We start from the raw sequence: 22,917 nt of genomic DNA, 5'->3' as shown, positions 1-22,917 counted from the left end.
TTTATTTTATAATCATTGGTGAAACAGAGAGAAAGAAAAAATCTATTCTGTGTGCAAAATATACTGATATTGACTTCTTGTTAGTTTAACTGCATAAAGTATCACATTTGCAATCACACTCGTGCAGATTTATAAAAGAAATGACAGTCTATATCATATCTTTGAAAAATCTAAAAAACATACAGAAACGTTTTACGGTTTTAGCACATTAATTATATATTTTTGGGTTTTATAACATTAACGATGTGACATTCTAGCTGCTTATTACTAAGCTTCATCATGCAGTGAATGCTTTAGTTTATTTACATTTTTTCTGCAAAATGATTGTATGAACTCTGACCTCCACTCTTGCCACTTCCTCCAGATCCACTTGCTGCTTTGGTACCAACGTGCACTTGCTGTCCTACGACACCGCTTGTCCCGCTGCTGCCTGCACTGACGATTGCTTTAGCGACACCCTGTGCTACCACTTGCTTTTGGCCCACCACCTTGGACACAGAAGGGCTGGATTTGGCCACCAAGATCTGCCCGCTGCTCATTGAAACCTGTTTGACGGCAGAGCCCAGAGGAATCCCCAAAACCTACACAAACACACACACAGTTACTCAGCACCATGAATGTTCTACATTAACTTTTACTACTAGATTATGAATATATATTTTTTTCATTTGTTGTTTTTTTTCATGAAATAGTCTGTATTTGGTAAATTGTGTTTAATACGAAAGATAGGTTACATATTTGTGTGTTAACAGGGCTCGAAATTAACATTTTTTACTTGGTAGCACCGGTGCTTTCAACTTCAAAAACTTAGGAACACCAAAAATTACTGCACACTTCTGCAAATTGTATATTGACAGATTTATTGTATTTGAAAACAATCAGGACTAACAAAAACCAGAAACAACTGTCTAACTAATTCTGTAATGACTTATTGATATTTGCGCAATAATTCCAAAATTAATGTCTAATACAAAACATTTACAAAATATTGATGATGATGATGATGATGATGATGATGACAATAATACTAACAATGAATTACATTTCTCATTATCATGCTGCCTTGAATGTGCTTGAATGGGTGTTATCTGCTATAAAAAGTCCTGTTACATTATGAAAAATCAAGCATTGCAATAAGAAATATCATTTAACATTTTGAACTATAGTTTTTATATGCATGTCAATTTAATAAATAATATTTCTGCTACAAAACATAAGATTATAATAAATCATTCAATTCACTGCTGAAAGCTGCAAAGCAGTCATCAGTAACTAAATAAAAAAAATAATATGCATCTCAAGAAAGAACGGACAAAAGAGAGGAGGAAACGTCTCACTTCTATCACTCTTTGAAAGTTTTAGTTTCGGTTTGTGTCATTTTAAATGCGCAGTCCTGTTATGCGCCGGTTTACATTTTTCTGCGTTTGTGGAAAAAAGCAGGCAAGCCAGCCGGCCCAAGATATAAGTGGGGCGGAGCGAGATTCTCGCGATGACCACCGCAGTTTCAGGTTACACTTAGTATAGGAGAGCTTCTTTGGCGATGATGTGCACAGTGTTAAATTTGACATTTAGCGGTCATTTGCACTGAACATGCAGTGAATGCAACGCATGGAGATTCAGGCCATTAAACAGCTGATCCAATCAGAGTCTTTCAGCACTCTCTCCGAAGACACTTGATTGACCTCGGCTGGCAGACATAGCAAAACATAGCAAATTGCTTATTTCTCTGGATTATAACATTTTTCTAAATGGGATAATGTAAGAACATGAGTAAGCAAAATATATAACACTGTTGTAGTGGTCTGGATATTTGAATGAAAAAAAAAAATTACATATTGTGACTAACTCTTGTGTACTGTTCAAATGTACAACCCTTTCACTATGTTCCAGGCTGTTTTTGCCCCATTGACTTCCATTATAATGATATTTTTTGATTGCAAAGCCATGACAGCATATAATCATGCATTCTTGAGGTTTTCCCTGTTGGGAAAAGGTAAAATGTATCATTTTTACTTTTGATCATCAGTCGGCAGCATTAAACCTTCAGATAGTCCTGTGCAAAAAAAAATCTGTCTTTTATATGGAGTTCTGTGGAGAAAAACAGCATATTAGAGTGTGTGTGCATAAATACACTTACTATGTTTACTATGGTCTGAGAGCTGAGCTGCTTATTTTGATTTTCTTAGACATATCAAGATAAGTGCACAAAAATCTCTCTTACTTACACACACACACAAACGCACACTATACTCCATATAGAAGGCAGAAACTTTATTGCACTGCAAACGATGATTAACAGTAAAAAAGTTAATTTTACCTCTTCCCAACAAGAAAAAACCAGCAACGATCAAGAATAAATAATAATATGGTGTCATGGCTTTGCAATCAAAAAATGTCATTATAATGGAAGTCAATGGGGCAAAAACAGCCACAAACCAAAAGGGTAGTAAATTTGCCCAGAGTGTTTTGCTGAATTTTTGAAAATTTTCAAAGTATTTTCCCAAAATATGTGTCAAAATATGATTTGTCACCAAAAATTATTTAATTTGCTGAAACACAGAGAATGTTGTGGCCAAATTAATACTCAAAATCCCCCAAGAGTGGCTGAAATCATCCCCAACAGGACACAAGGGTTAATAAAGAAATGAATGTGCTCAGGACTGAATGGCGTACTGCAGAAGAACACAGGAAGTTCAAGCGACTTTGTGACTCTCAGGTGCTATAAAAAGGCTTCAGTAAGAAGACAAGTAGGATGTCCACAGAGACACAATGACCTGAGATATGTTTAGACTGCAAGACTACAGCGCACTCCAGCTTCTAAAACTCTCTCAGACAGGACAGCCAGCACAGAATGAGACAGAACTATATACAAAATACTGAAGTATGATAACTAAAGTATGAAACTACCTATGCTATGTTTTGACATAATAGGTGCATTTGAAGAATACCTTAGCTATGACATTTAAACTTTTAAGTAAGCAGCTCTTTATTTATTATTGATATACAACCATATATTACATTTTGAACAAATATGAAACATGAAACACTTAAAATGAATATTAATGTTATGGCAAATAATAGGGATGTACGATACCATTTTTTGTTGAACCAATCCGATCCCGATACCAAAAGTATCAATCGATACAGATCCGATCCTGAGCCATTTTTTAAAAAATATAATAGTTTCTATAGTTCTGGTGATAAACTATAGTAGTTTACTATAGACTATAGTCTTTTTTAGTAAAAATAACAGACATATAGGCCTACTGTATAAGTCAGATGGCACAATCTTACTAAAAACATGATGCTTGCTGTAAACTACATTATTTTAGCATTCATTATGACATTGATATGATCTGTTGTGCTCCATCTTATGTTTCCTTTTTTAATATTAAGATTGTTCTTTGAAATCTGTAATAGGCTACCACTATTGACCCTAATCTTTGATAAAATAACCAGCCTTTTAGCAAAGCCTGATAATTCAATGCAAACTTAACTAAACTGTCTGAGGCCAGTATTTTTTAATAAACATTCCCTCGCCTACACTCGCCATGGGTGAGATGTAGAAAATGAAAGCACATCAGCACCGAGGAAAAATCAGATGAAAAAATATGCGGTATCCGATATCCGATCCAATTGTCGGGATCAGTGCATCCCTAGTAAATAACATAAGTATAGACAAAAACCTTGCTGGGCGTGGCACCTCCTCCGGTCCCTCCCCCACTTTGTTTCTGGGGCGACATGGCAATCATGTGACCGCCCTTCACCGTGACATACTGCTGTTGTTGCTGGGATGCTGACGTGGGGACCACCTGTTGCTGTGGCAACGGTTGGGTGGGCACCTCCCCTGGCTCTTGCTTGATTATAACCTGAAGACAGAAGGACAGACAGGCAGAAATTGTATTACTTACTCTGTGCTTGTCATATAAAAGCAAAATGTGCACTGAAAAACCATCAGCTTGATTCACGGTTCAATCTGAACTGAGATGTTCTCCGAGATATTGGATGTGTGACCCAATCCAAAGTTAATTTAGCAAATCACACATTCCCATAGGTGAGATATACACACACTTCTTCAGGGAGAGGCTGAACACTGAAATGAACTCCGTGAACTTGAGCTAGATTCACGTCTCCTGACAGAAGTACACAGAAAACTGCACATTTACACAACTCCCATTACTCATAGATATAGAAAACACAATATCACTGTAATATCTCTCATATAAACAAAAGCGAAACACTTTAACCTCTTAAAGTCAAAAACTATTTTGGGGTTTCCCCCTGGATTTTGTCTACTCAAATTTAAAAGCCTTCCAAATCCACATGCAGAGATGTAAATGCAAAAGTTTGGTATCGTTTTAAAGAAAACTCTTTGAATTTTCATAAAACACTGATGAAAGTGAGTAAAATAATTGTACATGTTGTCTGTGTTATAATTAACACCTCCAAAAAAGAGGCGCTTTTTTTAATATAAACTCAGATCTAATGATATTACCTCAAGGAACTACATTATCAGACAATATATTTTTTAACATTTTACACAAACAGTGAAGTCAATAAGGATGGAATAAACAATATGAGAATTAGACAGTGATTCAAAAATGTGCAAAAATCAAAATTCGAAGAGCAAAGCAGTAAAAAAAAAAAAAAAAAAAAAAAAAAAATGTTGGTGGGTCAATAAAAATGTAAAAATGCTAAAGCTTTCACTGCAGGTTAGATTAAAATATAGTTACAGTTGAAGGCAATCAGGGTTCAACGCTAAGGACTTTTTTTAGATTTTTTTCAGTGGTTCAGATTTTTACATGCCATGCCGCAATGTTCACTGGCCCCTCCTAAAAAAATAAGTTAATAGCTATTTCTTAGCCACATATTTTAAATAATGTGTCAAAAGCCAAACATAACTGCATACATATACTTTTTAATTTAGCATAAGTTTTCTTTAAATACAACTGACAATTAAAAAAAATAATAATAATAAAATCACAATTGTGATGTAACTAAATTTTAAAACAACACCAACAAAAAAACAACAACAACAAAAAAATTTATAAGCGAAAATGTGTACTTTGATTTTGACACACACAGACATTGTCATCAAAAAAATCTATCTATTGAATTATTCTATTTAAAAAACGTTGGCTAGAATTAAGCTATATAGGCTTAAATTATAGAGAGTTATAACTGATGAAGTGAGACTGCAGTGAGATCATGAAGCAGATCTTTCTTTCGAGGTGTCAGTGCAGAAATGAACAAAACAATAGGCCTAATACAAAATATTATAAGATTAAAATACAGAACAGTTATCAGACGGTAATTTCTGTCAATTTTCCAAACGGATAAACAGCACATGGTAATATTTGCATGCTTTCACTTTCGTATTCGACATGAAATGCACATTTACCGGAGGGAATGACATTCTGCCCTACTCTTATTTCTCTCTTCATTTAGCCGTATATATGGCTATTACACAATCATAATACACTGTGATATAGCCTGGTTCATCAGTTCGTTGGATCATTTTGCTTTCTTACTACAATCGATCCGCTCCAGAGTTCATTGCAACTGAGCCGAGACCACCTCATTCAGGCGATCTCGGACTAATTGATTTGGCGCGGATCCGAGCGCGAATGTGGCATTTACATTCTATGAAAACACCCAAAGACTGTATCTGCATGCAATTGACAAACAGTCGCAGACCAATCAGGCCAGTCCTGTCTCCTATCCGGAGTGCTTTGCATGCTGGCCCCGGGCCATCAGGCAGTACTTATTAGCCGCGTTTCCACTATCGCACCTAAAGCGAGCGAGCCAGGGCGAGCCAAGGCCAGTCGCGTTTCCACTATCACTTCCGGGGCGTAATCGGGCCAAAGCGGGGCTTCCTTGGGGCCAGCGTCCGGCCTTTTTCGGCCCGCCGAATACCTTGGGCCAAGGAGGGCCAACTGGGGCTTCGGGGCGGGGTTACGTACAAAGGCGGAGTTTTCCTGTCAGGTAAAGAGGAGACAAGATGCTTTCTTCCCTTACATTTGTTTTGCTATCGTTGTTCTCGTCGCTCGGCGGCTCGTTTGCGCCTTGCAGCCAAAATCTGTGTCCGAAGTAAATGCCGCCGAACTCGAATGTTCTTATCCAGGGATCGCTGTCTGGCCTTACACCAACAGACCACAAACAGTAAAAAAGCAATCGCTTCGGTGTTCTCCATCTTCCAGCTCTCGTAGTGATGCCAGGTTGTGTTTGTGGTTATAATTTGAGTTTTTTGTTCCCGCTGAAGTGGGCTGGTTGTGTGACGTTTGATTCGGGGGACGTTCTGGGGGCGGTGTTTGCGTGACGCGCTGCGAGCAACTAGCCCGACAGTGGAAACGCGACATGATTTCAGCCTCATTTCTCAACCTCCTGGGCTATTGGCCCGGCCTGGCCCGATTAAAGCCCTGGCTCGCACTGGCCCGATAGTGGAAATGCGGCTATTGTCAAGCCCTGGCAATATTATTAGCCCTCCTGTGAAGTGCTCAACACTTACAGCTAAAACTAAACTTTCGAAAGCTACGACTTATACTATGACTAAGAGAAGTTATACAAACTCTATGACAAGCTATAAAAAATGTGATTATATAAATATATATAAAAAATGAATATTCCCATATTTCAACACATTTTCAAACATAATAGTTTTGATAACTATTTTATTTGTCGTTGCTATGATAGTAGAACATAATATTTTACCAGTTATTTACAAGATAGTAGTTTTCAGCTTAAAGTCATTTAAAAGGCACCTATTTTACCCCTTTTTCAAGATTTAATATAAATCTTTTGTATCTCCAGAATGTGTCTGTAAAGTTTCAGCTTATTTAAATCTGGGAAATTTGAGCTGTTCTGGGCATTGTAGCTGTTTTTGTTGCCTGTGCAAAAGTGACAGAATACATGTTAATATCCACTGCTGTATGGACATCCATTATGTTAATGTACAAAATAAACCTGATTTAACATCCACAAACAGGATTAAAGAGTCTTCTTTTATAATTGTACTGACATGCAGCTGTGGTGATAAAGTAAAGACAGTAAAATCGCTGTAATTCATTACAAACATGCACGGTTTTAAAAATGTTTTAAACTTCTTATTTTAACGTCATGAAGTAAAAAAAAAAGAGACTTATTGGGCTCTATTTTAACAATCTAGGTGCAAAGTCAAGGCACAAAAGCATTAAGGGCATGTCTGAATCCACTTTTCATTGGTCATGGAAGAATGGAGAACATGAGACTGTTTCCTATGACGCTCCAGAGACAGACGAGTCTTCGCTGAGGCCAGCTTCCAGCCTCCGCCACTGAGACTGCAGCTCTGCACAAGACGTTTGGCCAGCGGAGAAATTAAAATGGTCGTGCCCAACTGAGCCTGGTTTCTCTCAAGGTTTTTTTTCTTCACTTCCGCCTTTAGTGAAGTTTTTTTTCCCTCTCCGCTGTCGCCACTGGCTTGCATGGTTCAGGATCTGTAGAGCTGCGCATCGTTGGATTTGCTCTTCAATATTTGGACTCTCAGTAGTGATTATTAAACCACACTGAACTGAGCTAAACTGAACTGAACTTAAACACTACAAACTGAACTACACTGTTCCTATTTACTGTGACCTTTTATGTGAAGCTGCTTTGACACAATCTACATTGTATAAGCGCTATACAAATAAAGGTGAATTGAATTGAATTGAAAACTTTTGCTATTTTAAGGATGGAAAAATCCGCTCTGTGCTGCAGTGCATGGTCTAACAGGGTTGTGCTTCTTCTCTTAATGGGTTACGCATGTGTTTTGAGAATAAACCAATCAGAGTCTCATCTCCCTTTCCCTTTAAGGGTCAGTTGGCGCATTTGCTATTTACATGGCAGACTTTATAAGTGGAAAAACTGCTATGCCCATTTGGTTCAAAACCTGACAGGTGGACAAATCTAAGCTTGTTTTTATTAAAACAAATATAAATATGCATATAATAAATACTACTACTAATAATAATAACATTATACAAAAGCAAATGGTCATGAATAAACTGAAAAAGCCTCCTGAGATGGAGGGATGGAGGCAGTGGTTTTTATATTTATGCAGAAAATAATACATTTGTAATATTTTATTCCTTTAATTCTTTTTCATTTGTAAAGATATTTGTGTTTTGCTGTATATCCTGTGTGTATTAAGCAATGTGTAAGCGAGGCGCACAACTAACGCGATCTGCGCTCTCAGCTGGTCTAATGTGCAGTCTATTTTAGTTCCTCAAAATAGCAATGCGCCTTAACATGCCTCTTATCTAGACCAAAACACCCATGAGTCCACAAAGTGGCGCAAATGGATTTGCTAGTTAAACAACGTGGCGGAAAACGGGAAAATTATAGTCTGAAAAATTATAAAAATTATGGTCTGCAACACGTCATAGAAACACATTTTGCGCCTTATTGCGCCAGGTGTACGATAGGGTAAATTGTGTTTCTATCACTCCAATATGACTGTGGACACACTATACCTGCAAGCAGTTCAGTCCAAACAGCTTACAAAAGTTGATTTTCATCATAGGTGCCCTTTAAAGGCTTAACTAGGCTTAATGTAAATTAGGTTAATTCATTGAACAACAATTGTATGTTCTGTAGCCAATCAGAAAAAAAGTTATTTCTTAAGAGGGCTAATAATAATAATGCCCTTAAAATAAATAGCTTTTATTCCAGTCAAACTAAAAGAAATAAAAAAAGAAATGAAATTCAAAAGAGGGCTAATAATTTTTTCATCAACTGTATATCAGAATAACAAAAAGCAATCTATGGTAATTGCCCACAAAGATAGCTGTATACATGTGTGTGTGTGTGTGTGTGTGTGTGTGTGTGTGTGTGTGTGTGTGTGTGTGTGTGTGTTCAGGGAATACTCTGGTCCTCTGCACAGCTTGCGTAAAAGCAGCAGCATCACGCCACAGATAGATGTCCCATTTTAAACCCTCACACAGCTGCTGCAGACGCTTACTGCACCGCCTGGCAGGAACTATTAATAACTAGCGGTGTTAATTTAGCCCGCAGTGTCCAGAAAACATTGAAACACCCTCAGAGGATAACCCAGATAGAAAAAGAGACAAAGAGAGATCATCACCTAATTTCAGTGTGTTTTTCCTCAGTTCAACAGAAGGACAGAACTATCACAGCTTTAAGTGTTAGCATGATTCAGTCGAACCATATTTTCACAAATAAATATAGCTCTGTAGAACAATGGCATATGAATAAATTGCTATTCTGGAGTGCCTTCCTCTTACAAGCTCCATTACAGCTCTCTCTGAACACAAACGAGAATTGATTGATCATGCCAATCTGCCTGAAGGGGAACTGAATGTGCCACATTGTTTTCAACTGCCTACATTTGTATTTTTCAATTATAGGTGTTTGTGCTCACAATAGCCGCATTATTTACACTGATATTCTATTCTCATCCACCCACTCTTGGTTTCAGCTGACTTGTATGTGTGTGTGAGAGAGACGCTCATGGCTATGCATGACAATAATTCAAGCCACTGTCAGATTATTAACGAAAAAACTGTTAAAGGGATGAAAAACACACTGATGGAAAGTGCATCAATTATTGCTCACAAATCCGAAACACATGATTGGACAAGACCCCAAACTGCACTGAATGATGGGTCACACTGAATAAATCCTACATCCAGAGAGAAACGCAGATACACTTTAAGTCTCACCTTGACGCCAGAGGACAGGAAGCTGCTGGTGTGAACTTTAGGAGCAGGTGATCGAGCACCATGGGCTGTGCTGCTATGCTTGGCTGGACTGCCTGAGAAAACAAATAAAAATGACTTATAAAAGCTTAATAAATAAAAAGTAATAAAATGAAGTGTTTTTATTGCACTTCATTTGACATCCAAGCCATCCTAATAAAAATATGTAAAGATTTTTATTTTGACATCTAAGTGATGTCAATGATCAAAAGGAATAGGACAAAATGCATTTACTGTTTCAATGTTTTGCTGCAGACTGAATAAAAACAGACGATTAATGTGAACTGTCAGAAATGTCACATATTTATATTTACATGGAAGAAATGACAGGCAGAGAACATAATATATCAGCAGATGTTAGTCATATATTAATCTCAAAGCAATATCTCTTGTCCCTACGTACAATAATGTGATGTGATAAGTGCTAGGAGTGTTCCATATTCCGTAACAGTGCATTGATTGGTGTTCACAGTGCACCGCCTTGTGGTTCCATCACATAGATACACATAAGTCACTTTCCAAAACCTTTTCATTTAATGCTCCGCGCTGGTGGAATGATCTTCCCTGCAGATTCACTGATATTCTTCAAACGACAACTTAACCCATCTTTTCCCAAGAGCACCTGAACCCTGGTGAATAAAACCAAGATCCCTTTCTCTCAACCACCTCACCATACACCAACCCAAAATATTATTAATTCTGCTTATAGGCCACGTTTAATGAGTTTCGCTATGATTTCGCCTTCCATCCACACTACCCCGGAGTTTTCGAGTACCAAAAATTAAGCGATTTGGAAACACCAAAGAGGCTGTTTTCATTTTAAAACACTGCTGCTGCGTGTCAGTGTGGATGGGGAAAAATTGAGACATATTGGAGGCATGGCTGCAGACAGTCACCTATCTGATTAAGGCTTTTTCTCAATCTAAAGTAGCCTACACAAAGTTCAGTCTCCATCCTTTCCTTGTAAGTTCAGACTTAGCAAGTTTGATATGGAAAACAAACTCCCAAGGACACATCGGGTAAATCTTTAAAGGTAACAGTGTACTTTATAACCTGTTTCACTATCTTAATATGATATATGGAACTGTCATTTTTATTTTACCAATTTACATGAGGCCTCAACATTTTTTGGTGTCTGTCATCTACATATTTATATGATCATCATCTTCACTGTATGCATATTTATAACATAAAGGAGTCTATATCATTACTGCCTCCTTTAATATTTATTGAAAAACATGAAACATACCCCGTCTCGTTTGCTGAATAGCAGTTTAAATAAATCAATAATATCAATCATACAATACGTTTATATAATAACTGAAATAAAGGCAAGGAATCAGTGCAGAATCAGTGTACGTTGTCGGCGCAATAGCCTAGTGGTTAGCGCGTTGACATATGGTGCAGTAGCACGTCAGGGCGTCACGAGTTCGAATCCCGGCTCGAGGACATTTCCCTACCCTACCCCCCTCTCTCTCTCTCCAACTTCGCTTCCTGTCCTAAATACTGTCCTATCTAATAAAGGCAAAATAGCCAAAAAAATAAATCTTTAAAAAAGAATCAGTGTACGTGGTTACATAAATTAATATGTTAACTTATCTTTGTGCTCAGCCAAAACATGTTACCTGACAACAAGTAATAGATTCAAAAGACCAGAGAGTCGTTAGATAGAGACAAGATGAATTAAACATCACGTTTAACAACTATAGTGAGATCCAGTGGTACTTCCTTGATCAGCTGTCTAACATGCGCAGCTCTCACTGAGCTGACTGGACATGAAAGTGGATCGTTTTCATTCTAAAACGCCATTTTAAAACTAAACCTTATTAGTGTAAACAGGGCCTCACAGATGAGTGGGCTTAACAAACCACCTGTAGAAAACACACTCATTCATCTCACTGACATATTAACCGACACAAACACTGTGCATTTATGAAGTGTGCTTCATAGGCGAGTGGGCTTGGCAAACCACCTGTAGAAACACTTTCTCCCTCTCTTTCAAAAAAAAAAAAATGTAACTCCAGCAAACTAAAAAACTAAACTTAATCTAGCACTAAATTCTCTGAGCACAAACAAGTTACTTTGTATAACTAGCACTTCTTGTGTACAGTATATTGACTTGTTGAATCACTGAATGCCTCCTCAGTTGTAGGTCGCTGTGGACAAAAGTGTTTGCTAAATAATAAATTTAAATGATTCAATAAGTTAAATTGTTCTCTCATTTTACACAAATTTCACAATATACATGTTAAACTAATAGAAGATACATTTAAACAGACTTTATGCCTCTTCGGGGTGGCGCTGAATGAATTCATATTCCTTATATCCCACAATGTGCATTCTGATGTGCAACAGGCTTTAAGTTCCCTGCCTCTCCCGTTCTCAAAAAGACTGCCACATTATTAGTAGGTTCATTATAAGCTAAGATCAACTTCATGCATTTGAATTATCCTGTGTGAATCGTCAGTTCAGTGTTTTTTTTTCTGCTTTGCTAGCAACTGCTTTCTTCTTGAACACTTTGTATTCGGTGATCTAATAAAATATTTAAAAATATTAAGTATTTCTCATATTTTTAATCACTAACTAAATGTATGATTTAATTATTGAGAATAATTAAATCATGCATTTAGAAAATAGGCAAATTTCTGATTTAATTCAATCTCTAAATTGAAAAATGTAACCATGCATCCCATCCACAACACGCCATTTTGTTCAGCATGTTTGTGTTTGTATGTTTCAGTATATTTGAGTGTCTCAGTGCTTTTTACTCAGGTTTGATACAGAGGTTAATGAAAACTTCCTGCAGACAAAGGGCACTGTAATGCATACAGGTTGTGCATCATTGTGCACAACGGAATAGTAAGCAACTCTGTAGCTCAGTGTTTAAGCTAAATGTGTTAAGTTTGCAGCTCTGCTCTTCTGCGTTACATTTCTCCTGTACATCTGTGCGGATTGAAAAAACAAAAGAGTTTATTTACTCCAAATCTTATAATGCACCATTCCCCAGGATAGTTGGCATGCAGCTTCATCTAAAGATTTATGGCATGCTTTTTCCGAGATGTTCTCCAGTAACACAAGAACAGATCTTACAGCTCAAGACATTCATGTAGTGGATTTCTGAAGCTTCTCTGTCACGGTAAGACTTTGTAAAATCTATTTCAATTAAATTAGGTGATTAGGTGATTTTTATTTTTCAACAACTTCTATTTTTCAACAACAAAATGAATCAAGACAGCTTTGCTCCACTTCATGAAGTAATGAAACATTTTCCCTGCGGGGAATCTTTATTTCCGGGTGATGCCTTAATAATTCATAAAAGCATGTAGCAGAATATTTTATATGTTGGTGTTAGCTTTAATTCAAAGCAACTGATTCTTAGATGTTCAGACTTCATTACCATCTCATTTTAACACTGTTGTATGAACTCTGTAGAGGCCTTATCAAAGCAGAATTGTGAGAGATCAACATGCTTTCAAATATAATGAGCTTCATACAGAAACAACACATGTCAATCATGCATACAAATGTCCTAATATATCTAGTAGGAAATTTATAGTAGGGCTGCACAATATATCGTTTTAGCATCGATATCGCAATGTTCACATTCACAATAGTCATATAGCAGGACATACAATATTGAATGGGGATTGTAGTTGATGAGCAGCCACAGATCACGACACATGAGATTTGTGGAGTGACTGCAGAGTTTAAGCATAGCAGATTGAATGTTTGTTATGTTGAATGTTTGTTTTTCTATTTCAAATATTTTCCAAATGATGTTTAACAGAGCAAGGCCTTTTTCACAGTATTTCACAGTACAATATGTGCTAATGATAAGAGTACGGAGTGTATAAGTATTTGAAGACTTCATTGTTGTACTTTTAGGGGAAAAAAAAACACAAAGGGAACAAAACTATGTTTGATTAAATGAAACATGATTTGTGAGGATATTTTTTGCTATAATATGAATGTTAATAAACAGATGCTACTAAATTGTGCCTTGGAAAAGACACTGAAGTCTCAATGTGATTTTGTTTCTCCTGATAATTCAAGCACTTTTAATCTGCCTATGAGTTCTGTGGCCAGGACCCGTAACAATGGCAAAGAGAAAAGAAATCAATTATTAGAAATTAGTTATTAAAACTTTTATTTTTGTGTTGAAAAAAATCTTTCTGTTAAACATAAATTGGGGGAAAATTTACAGGGGGGCTAATAACTCATGATTGCTATTAATTCTGACATCATAAATCGCTTAAATTCTACAGGTGTCCAGGGACAGACCCTACAATGGTTTAAGTCATACTTAGCTGACCGTTACCAGTTTGTGAATATTAATGGACAGCTTTCACAAGTCAGGCCAGTAAAGTATGGGGTGCCTCAAGGATCAGTTTTCAGCCCTTTGCTGTTTACAACATACATGCTACCCCTGGGACACATTATTAGAAGACATGGGATCAGCTTTCACTGCTATGCAGATGACACTCAATTATATATTTCAACTAAACCTGATGAGATGTCTGAACGGAGTTCTTAAAGATGAACTGAGTGTATTAAAGATGTTAAAGACTGGATGACCAACAATTTCCTTCTCTTAAACTCAGACAAAACTGAATTATTACTTATTGGGTCTAAATCCTGTACACAGCAGATCTCACACCTCGACCTACAATTAGAGGGATACAAAGTTAGCGTTAGCTCTACTATAAAAGATCTGGGTGTCATATTAGACAGCAATTTAACTTTTGAAAATCATATATCCCATGTCACAAAAACTGCTTTCTTTCATCTGAGAAATATTGCTAAGTTACGAAGTATTCTATCCATCTCAGATGCAGAAAAGCCAGTGCATGCCTTTATGTCTTCCAGGCTGGATTACTGTAATGCTCTGTTTGCTGGCTGCCCAGCATCCTCTATTAACAAACTTCAGCTAGTACAAAATGCAGCTGCCAGAGTTCTTACCAGGTCTAGAAAACATGATCATATTACCCCAATTTTATCCTCCCTACACTGGCTGCCTGTTAAGTTTTGTATTGAATTTAAAATATTGCTTCTTACCTATAAAGCTTTAAATAATCTAGCTCCTGTTTATCTAACCAACTTTCTGTCTCGCTACAATCCAACCCGCTCTTTAAGATCTCAAAACTCAGGGCTTCTCGTAGGACCTAGGGACACACTCTCGCAGTTCAAAACTAGATTAGAAACCTATCTTTTTAGTAAAGCATACACTCAATGCATCACATAACGGTATGAAACATGAATGTGCTCCACGCAGGTTTTTACATCTCGTTTATATACACTATGAACATCAGCGACGCTAATTATTCTCTTCATTCTCTTTTTCCACCAGGGAATACTCATCCTAAGCCCCCCAGAGACTATGCAGCGCCAGTGATGCGATCCAAGACCAGCGACGAGATGATCCCAAGGTTTTCATAATCCTGGACCGGGCCGTGTCCTGAGCAGCTGCTGTGGTGGTGATGGAGGAGTGGAGAGCATGAGACTGATTCCTGTGATGCTCCAGAGACAGACGAGTCTTGTTGACGTTCAGCTTCCCTCTACCTCCGGCGCCTAGACTGCAGCTCTGCACAAGACGTTTGGCCATAGGAGAAATGGTTGTGCCCAACTGAGCCTGGTTTCTCTCAAGGTTTTTTAATCCTTTAATTTCACCAATTGTTGAAGTTTGTTCCTCGCCGCTGTCGCCAATGGCTTGCATGGTTCAGGACCTGTAGAGCTGCGCATCGATGGATTTGCTCTTCATTGTTTGTACTCTCAGTAGTGAATATTAAACCACACTGAACTGAACTTCAACTCTGAAAACTGGACTGACACTGTTTGAATTTACTATAATCTTCTATGTGAAGCTGCTTTGACACAATCTCCATTGTGAAAGCGCTATACAAATAAAGGTGAATTGAATTGCAATCCTTTTAATAGCATCACAGTCTTGTTTTCAATTTGACTATCTAAAGCAACCTTGAATTTTACAGAGAAATTCAAAAGTTATTGTCTCACAGTGTCAGCATTTTTGGTCAGAATAACAGTGTTTAAAAGTGCAGTCTGAGTGCAGACCATTCAACATGTACATATGATGTCTGAAAATGCTGTCTAGATTGGCAGTCATTCGGTTTTGGAGAACACAAATTTAAGGTCAGACAACTATGATTTTCACAGTCATGCTGGAAAATATTGTTAGGTGTCAAGATGTATTTCTTTTTGTTCTTGTTGTCCAACACTAAATGGTCAATATGTTGCTTTTGCACCACAGAACAGAGCTCTGACCACCCACAAACACACATCTTCCCTGAGAGCATGTAGGTGCGTTTGCGTGGATGTGTGTGTGCGCTTTAAAGATGCCAGAATGCGGTTATAGGTAATATAGCAATATCCAGAAGCACATCATCTGTGCAGCCATGGAGGTGGAATTTGCTCTCTGTAGCGCACACACACACACACACACACGCACACACACACGCACACCCACACACACAGAGAGAGAGAGACAGAGTAATGCTACTTTAACTGCATACTCTACACATTTCTAAACTCTCAGTGAAGTGGTCGCTATGGCAACTTGCTCTTATGATGGCCTGCAAACCTACTGTATGAGTCATGGGAAAGAGTAAAGTTTGTGTGTGTGCGCATGTGAAAGAGAGAGAATGTGACGAATAGAGAATAAAAACTGAAGGAGAAACTTGTGCTTTGTGATATGTCTTCATCATTCACTCCTGACACTGACTTATCATGCCCTCCCAGTGCGCGATGCGACAAATTTCAAGAAAAAGTCATTTCTTTGTTCTGACTAAAAGCAGAACAATGCCACAGACCAAAGTAATTATAGTTAACAAAAACAAACAAAAAAACGAAAACTAAAATTTAAAAACATTTTCATTAACTGAAATAAAAATAAAAACGAGTTTTTAAAAAAAAAAAAAAACTAAAACTAATGGAAACAGAATTGTGTACATACAAAACTAACTGAAACTAACTAAAATTATAGCAAAAACGTCCTTCGTTTTAGTCTTAAAACGTCTGTAAATGTAGTCAGTAATACATTTAGTCTCTGTAAATGTATTTAATACACAAGCATACTGTGTGCCTTTTAGAAGTAAATATATTTACTTCGCGCTGCTAGGTGTTTGACCCGTATGGCACCTTCTTGTAGCTTCTGTAAACCTGATGCCATTGGCCAGATCAAGCCGGTTCTCCTTCAATCAATCCTTGCTGTTGCTCCAGTGACAAAACCAATGAGTGGACATGACATCAACACAGTGACAGCCTTAAAGACTTAAGTATTAATTTAACACATTTGTGCCCAATAATGGGCTTTATTTCCGTATTAGGGCGTACTCACTCTATGTACAGTTGCCTTGAACCGTGCTGAAGCACGATTGCCCCCCTCCCTGACGGCCTGCACTCACATTGCATCCGAGCACACTTACGTCATCAATGATGCATTGTTCGGTATAACCGAAGAAAAGTGCTCTCGCTCAGCACAGTGGAGATTGCTTTAGTTTAATAATTTTAGTAGTTTGATATGCAGCGAGACAGTAAAATATTTCGCCGAACAGATCAGCCACTTTTGACGCTCATAAATAATAAAAGTCCTCGTGCTGCAGGTAATAGGAGGTTTGCTGAAAGTGCAGCTGATGTGAAACGAGAGGTTTGCATCTTTAATAAACTATGACAGTTCGTGTTCATTAAAAAGTAAGAATGATTAAAAAAATCCATAAGAAACAGTCCCTTAAAAGTCACGTCTCGTCTTCAGTTTCGGGCTCAGGCGCGCTTTGCACTCACACTACAAGTGTACCGTGCCACAGCCCAAGTAAACCTCTTCCAACGGGCCAAGTAACCTCTTCCAACGGGCCAAGTGAACCGCGCCTGAGCCCAATTCAAAGCACACGCACTTCTCAAACGAACCAGGAAACATGCCTGGACATTAGGCTTGTGCCGGTATTCGGTAATGCGATAAATCACGGTAATGAATATGCACGATATTGTTATCGCGGGCACTTCAAAATACCGTGAAAAATAATAGATCCGAATTTATATTCTTAGAACGCGCCTTAGCTTATTTTCCATCAACCGCTTGAAGAAACACTGCGTATATGCTGTGCAGAACTGATGCGCACTCTGATGTAAACAATCGCCTCATGTAGAAGCACTGTGTGCACGCAGTGCGCGCCGCCGCCGCTGCCACCGCACTATAATCCTCACACGAAGAAGCAGCATGGCGGAAGGAGGAACACTGCCGACAATTTATCCCCCTTCAAAAACAAGTCAGAGGTTTGGAAATATTTTGGGTTCCAAAAAAATGCAGAGGGATTGCTGATCGAAGACGGTTTCCCTTTGCACATTCACTTTGATATAATTGCTCAAGTTTACTTTTATATTGTGTATTGTTTTATTTATATTTATTTATATTTAAATGTTTGAAGTACTTTTAGTTAATTAAAAAGTTATTAAAGTTACTCAGTTGACGAAACTGAAGTTTTTTTGTGTTTTTTTACCTGTTTCTCTAGTAAAATTACAATATCGTGATAATACCGTATACCGTGATAAAAGCTCAATCAATTAATCGCAGCATGAAAATGTGATACCGGCACATGCCTACTGGACATGCTCCAGATAGCATAGTGTCAGTGCACACTTAATGATCCCGATCGCGAATTAATCATTCTTTTTAACCGGATCTTCTAGGTGAAATGGTTGAACTATTTCACCAAATCGACTGAATCATTTGAAACAATTTGCATATAAAATAAGCACTTATCCACAAACTACTTACTTTTTAACATGCCTGATACACACTGACTTGAAATAAACCAATTTCCCGGAGTTATACAGTTATTAGAACAGTGCACAGTGATCAGATTTGAGAAGCGGTGAACCGATAATACTGCGCATGCGTGATTCAGCAGATGAAAGGAACACAAACAGCTGAACAACTGATTTTGAATCTTGCACCAAACAAATATTCTCATTTACAAAAGAAAAAAAAAACTAAATCTAACACAAACTAATAAAAACAAAACTAAAACTAAGCAATTTCAAAATATATAAACTAATAAAAACTAGTAAATCTGCCTCTAAAAACTAATTAAAACTAACTAAATTTGAAAACAAAAAGTAAAAGTAAACGAAATAAAACTAAAAGTAATGAAAAATCTAAAACTATTATAACCTTACCACAGCGCAACAATACCATTTAAAAACAGAACTAAAGTACTGAATGAAATAAACTCTGATAAACGCGTGATTTATCATGTGATAACTTACATCGTTACTCCATGTGTGGGAATGTACATACCTGTAGCTGCAGATGAAGACGCAGCCATATTAATGACTTGTCCTGGTTTGTCCACTATTATGTATGGATTATTTATGACCGACGGGCTGGACTTCATGTGCACCGGTGTGGATGATGATGTCCTGGGAAGAGGAGAGTGACTAGGAGTGGAGATCGGAGAGCCTGAAACACAAAAATTGCATTTCTGGGATTAAATCTGCAGTGTGATCCTCACACATTTTCAGTGTTTTAGAGACACGCAGATTGTAAATAATCCATAATGCTGTATGGAGCGGTCTTTCATATTTACAATTGTCTGCTTCTTGCCTCATCTTTATACGGCAAGTCAGTCATCCATGTGTTGTTCATATTGTTATTGCAAATGTGATTTCTGTATTTATTTGTTTGGGATCACATTTTAGCAAGTGCAAACAGCAAAAAAAAAAAAAAAAAAAAAAAAAAAAGAAGAAGTGATAGATTTTGCATAACTATTTTGCCTATTGCTTTCTCACTTTAAAATGAAAACACCTCAGCCACTGTTTATAGGAAACCTGCTGAAGGTCTATTGCAAGTTGTTTGTTATAATGGAGGGCAAATCGGCCAAAAAATTTGAATATGTTACCAAAATGTATCTTATATTTTATTTTTAACATTTATTAAACACTTTGGTTGTATTTTATATTTGTATAGTTATTGATCCCTTACAACTTACATTAACCCTTGTGCAATGCTCAAATTTACTACCCGTTTGTTAAGTTCGGGATGTAAACATCCACTGAATTAAACTGCTGTTAAAATGCATCAGATAATTTTTTTTCTGCATAAATCCGTTTATCAACCTCAGTCCTGATCAAAAATACAGAATTTTTTTTTTTTAATTACAGGACTTTAACTCTTTAATTTTAACTCTTTATTTAATTAAAAGTTCACAAATTATGTAACTGATTGGGTGAAAAAACACACACACACAAAATGACATTTTCAATATAAAAAGTAAATGTGGACTGGATTTTTTTTCCCTTGGATAGTCTTGGACATGTGAACGATTAGTAACAACACTGGGTTTGATGCATTGTTAGATTTTCATTTTTTCGCCCTAATTTACTGTCGGTGCCTGTTTTTGCCCCATTGACTTCCATTATAATCACATTTGATGGTGCATAAATACACAGTCTTTGTTTTTATTTACTCCATGTAGTTCTGAGAGCTGAGATGCATATTTTGATTTTCTGAGACATTTCAAGGTAAGTGCGCAAAGGCCACTCTCACACCCTCAGAGAAACATGCACACACTTTAATTTGATGTTATGCTCCATATGAAATCCAGAAACTAAGCTTTTTTTTTTTTTTTTTGCACAGGCCTATCTAAAGGGTTAATGGTGCCTAGTGATGATCAACACTAAAAATTACATATTTTACCTCTTCCCAACAGGCAAAACCACCAACAATCAAAAATGCATGATATATGGTGTAATACTTTTGTAATAAAAAAAAATGTGTTTATAATGGAAGTCAAGTGGGCAAAAACAGCCACCAACAGCAAATTAGGGAGAAAAAAATGAAAAACAATGCATCAAAGGCAATGTAGTTTCCCATGTCCAAGACATTGACAAAAGGAAAAAAACAGTCTACAATTACTATTTATATAAATATACGTCATTGTGTTATTTTTTTTACCAGTGACATCATTTATGAATTTGGCAATTAAAGAGTTAAAATTCTGTCATTTTATAAGCAATTTAGTAGTTTTGATCAGGACTAACAGATTTATGCAAAAAAAGTTGAAAAAATATTTATCTGATGCATTTTTACAGCAGTTTAATTCAGTGGATGTTTTCATCCTGAACATAACAAAAAGATAGTAAATTCGTCCAGAATGTATCGTTGAGTTTTTTTTTAAAGCATTTTCTCAAAATAAGATTGGTCACAAAAACTAATTTTCTCCAAGCTGAAACACAGAAAAAGTTAAGGCCAAATTATGGAAACATCCCCAACAGTACATAAGGGTTAACCTTTCTGACACGCAGCTTGTGGTTTTGAGCGGATATATTAAAACATCCATTATTCATGAATTTTATCATGGTGAATTAGGAAAAACTGCTGCTTCAATCAGAAAATGTCATTTGACTTCCATTAGAGGGCAAAACCCAACAAACATATGCAAGTGTTAAGGATTGTGGCAAAATGTTGTTTCCTGGTTTAAAACAGCATATGATGAGGATCACACTTCATAAAATGTAGGTCTGGAAAGGCAAGACTAAGACACATCGGGCTGAGCTCCTCTTAGATCTGCTGTCACACATTGACAGCAAATCTATAATGCATTACAGAGGAGTCTCACAACTTTCAGATAGTCTCCTTTTTTCCAGAAAAATCGAAATCACCAGCAGAAAAAAAGTAGAGCAACATAAAAGAGAATGTATACAGTGGATTTTATTGCTTGCATTTCAACTCTGCTCTTCTCCTCCCCATGAGACTCACCAGACACGATCTTGCAGCTCATCGTGATCGGCTGGAATGATGATTTCCCAGGTGACTCGGCAGCGCTGGGCACTTGCCCCTGTGGAATGATCTTACAGCTGGATGTGATTGGCTGAAATGCAGAGTTTCCGTGGGAACCAAGTGTGATATTCTCAGACCTGTTTGACTGTGAAGTTTGTTCCGAACATGAAGGACGCACTGATTCACTTTTGACAGTGACACCTGGGGAGGAAATGAACGAATGATAAAAAAATCAATTCTTTAAGATGTATAATTTGGAGACAGTTTAAGTTGACAAGCACAAAAAGCATTGGCACATAAATGATTTGTTCAGGCAAAGATTAATAAACAGACATTTAAAACACAGCTTCTACTTCTCATGCAATAAAGTGTAAATATCCTACTAATCCTCTCTTTATAAAAATAATGGAAGAAACAGTGGGTGAATATATAAAGCTGCGATCACATTCATTTGAGCATAGGAAATTCTGTTGAACAGTGATGCAAAAAGGAGCGAATGTTTATGTGTGAGGAATTCAAGTAGTAGATGACAGTCATCCACCTCCATGATTGTGTGCATAATAGAATATGTCTGTTCGAATTCATTATTTTATACAGGATGTTTTTAAACCAGAGATAAAAAGGAGTGGGATAAAACAAGATGATGCAGCACTAATGAAAAGAGCGAATGCTCCATCATATTTCACATTTCTATACAGAGGTCAAGTTTTGATCTTTTATTGGTCTCATGCAATGACAAGATGCAAACTCGGAGGTCAGAGTTCACTAAACTTTGGAACTTTGGAACTCTGTGACATGCAAAACTTGCGCAAGTTTGCATTTCCGATACAGTGCATCCGAAAAGTATTCATAGCGCTTCACTTTTTCCACATTTTTATGTTACAACCTTATTCCAAAATGAATTATATTAATTTATTTTCTCAAAATTCTACACACAATACCCCATAATGAAAATGTGAAAAAAAAGAGTTTTTCGAATTTGTTGCAATTTATTAAAACCTGAAAAATCACATGAACAGAAGTATTCACAGCCTTTGTTCAAAATTTTGTTGATTCACCTTTGGCAGCAATTACAGCCTCAAGTCTTTCTGAATATGATGCCACAAGCTTGGCACACCCGTCTTTGGGAATTTTTGCCCATTCCTCTTTGCAGTACCTCTCAAGCTCTATCAGGTTGGATGGGAAGTGACTGTGTACAGCCATTTTTAGATCTCTCCAGAGATGTTCAATAGGATTTAGCTCTGGGCTCTGGCTGGGCCACTCAAGGACATTCACCGAGTTGTTGTGAAGCCACTCCATTGATACTTTGGCGGTGTGCTTTGGGTCATCATCCTGCTGGAAGATGAACCGTCGCCCTAGTCTGAAGTCAAGAGAACTCTGAAGCAGGTTTTCATT

At 37.2% G+C, this 22,917-nt stretch overlaps 1 protein-coding gene across 3 annotated transcripts in view; it reads right to left on the bottom strand.

The window, feature by feature from the left end:
- yeats2 (YEATS domain containing 2) overlaps positions 1-22,917 on the bottom strand; it is a 90,317-nt gene that overhangs the window by 53,356 nt on the left and 14,044 nt on the right. For all 3 annotated transcript variants that reach the window (XM_056480563.1, XM_056480562.1, XM_056480564.1), the window contains exons 11-15: positions 21,502-21,723; positions 19,042-19,203; positions 9,699-9,790; positions 3,687-3,869; positions 341-581 (exon numbers count right to left, since the gene is read on the bottom strand). In XM_056480563.1, coding sequence (XP_056336538.1) covers positions 341-581; positions 3,687-3,869; positions 9,699-9,790; positions 19,042-19,203; positions 21,502-21,723 — 900 coding nt within the window. The remainder of the gene's footprint in view (positions 1-340; positions 582-3,686; positions 3,870-9,698; positions 9,791-19,041; positions 19,204-21,501; positions 21,724-22,917) is intronic.

The sequence above is a fragment of the Danio aesculapii genome, chromosome 2 (assembly GCF_903798145.1).
Source record: "Danio aesculapii chromosome 2, fDanAes4.1, whole genome shotgun sequence".
NCBI lineage: Eukaryota > Metazoa > Chordata > Actinopteri > Cypriniformes > Danionidae > Danio > Danio aesculapii.
The sequence above is the reverse complement of the archived record's forward strand: the minus strand, read 5'-3'. Positions and strand labels throughout refer to the sequence as shown.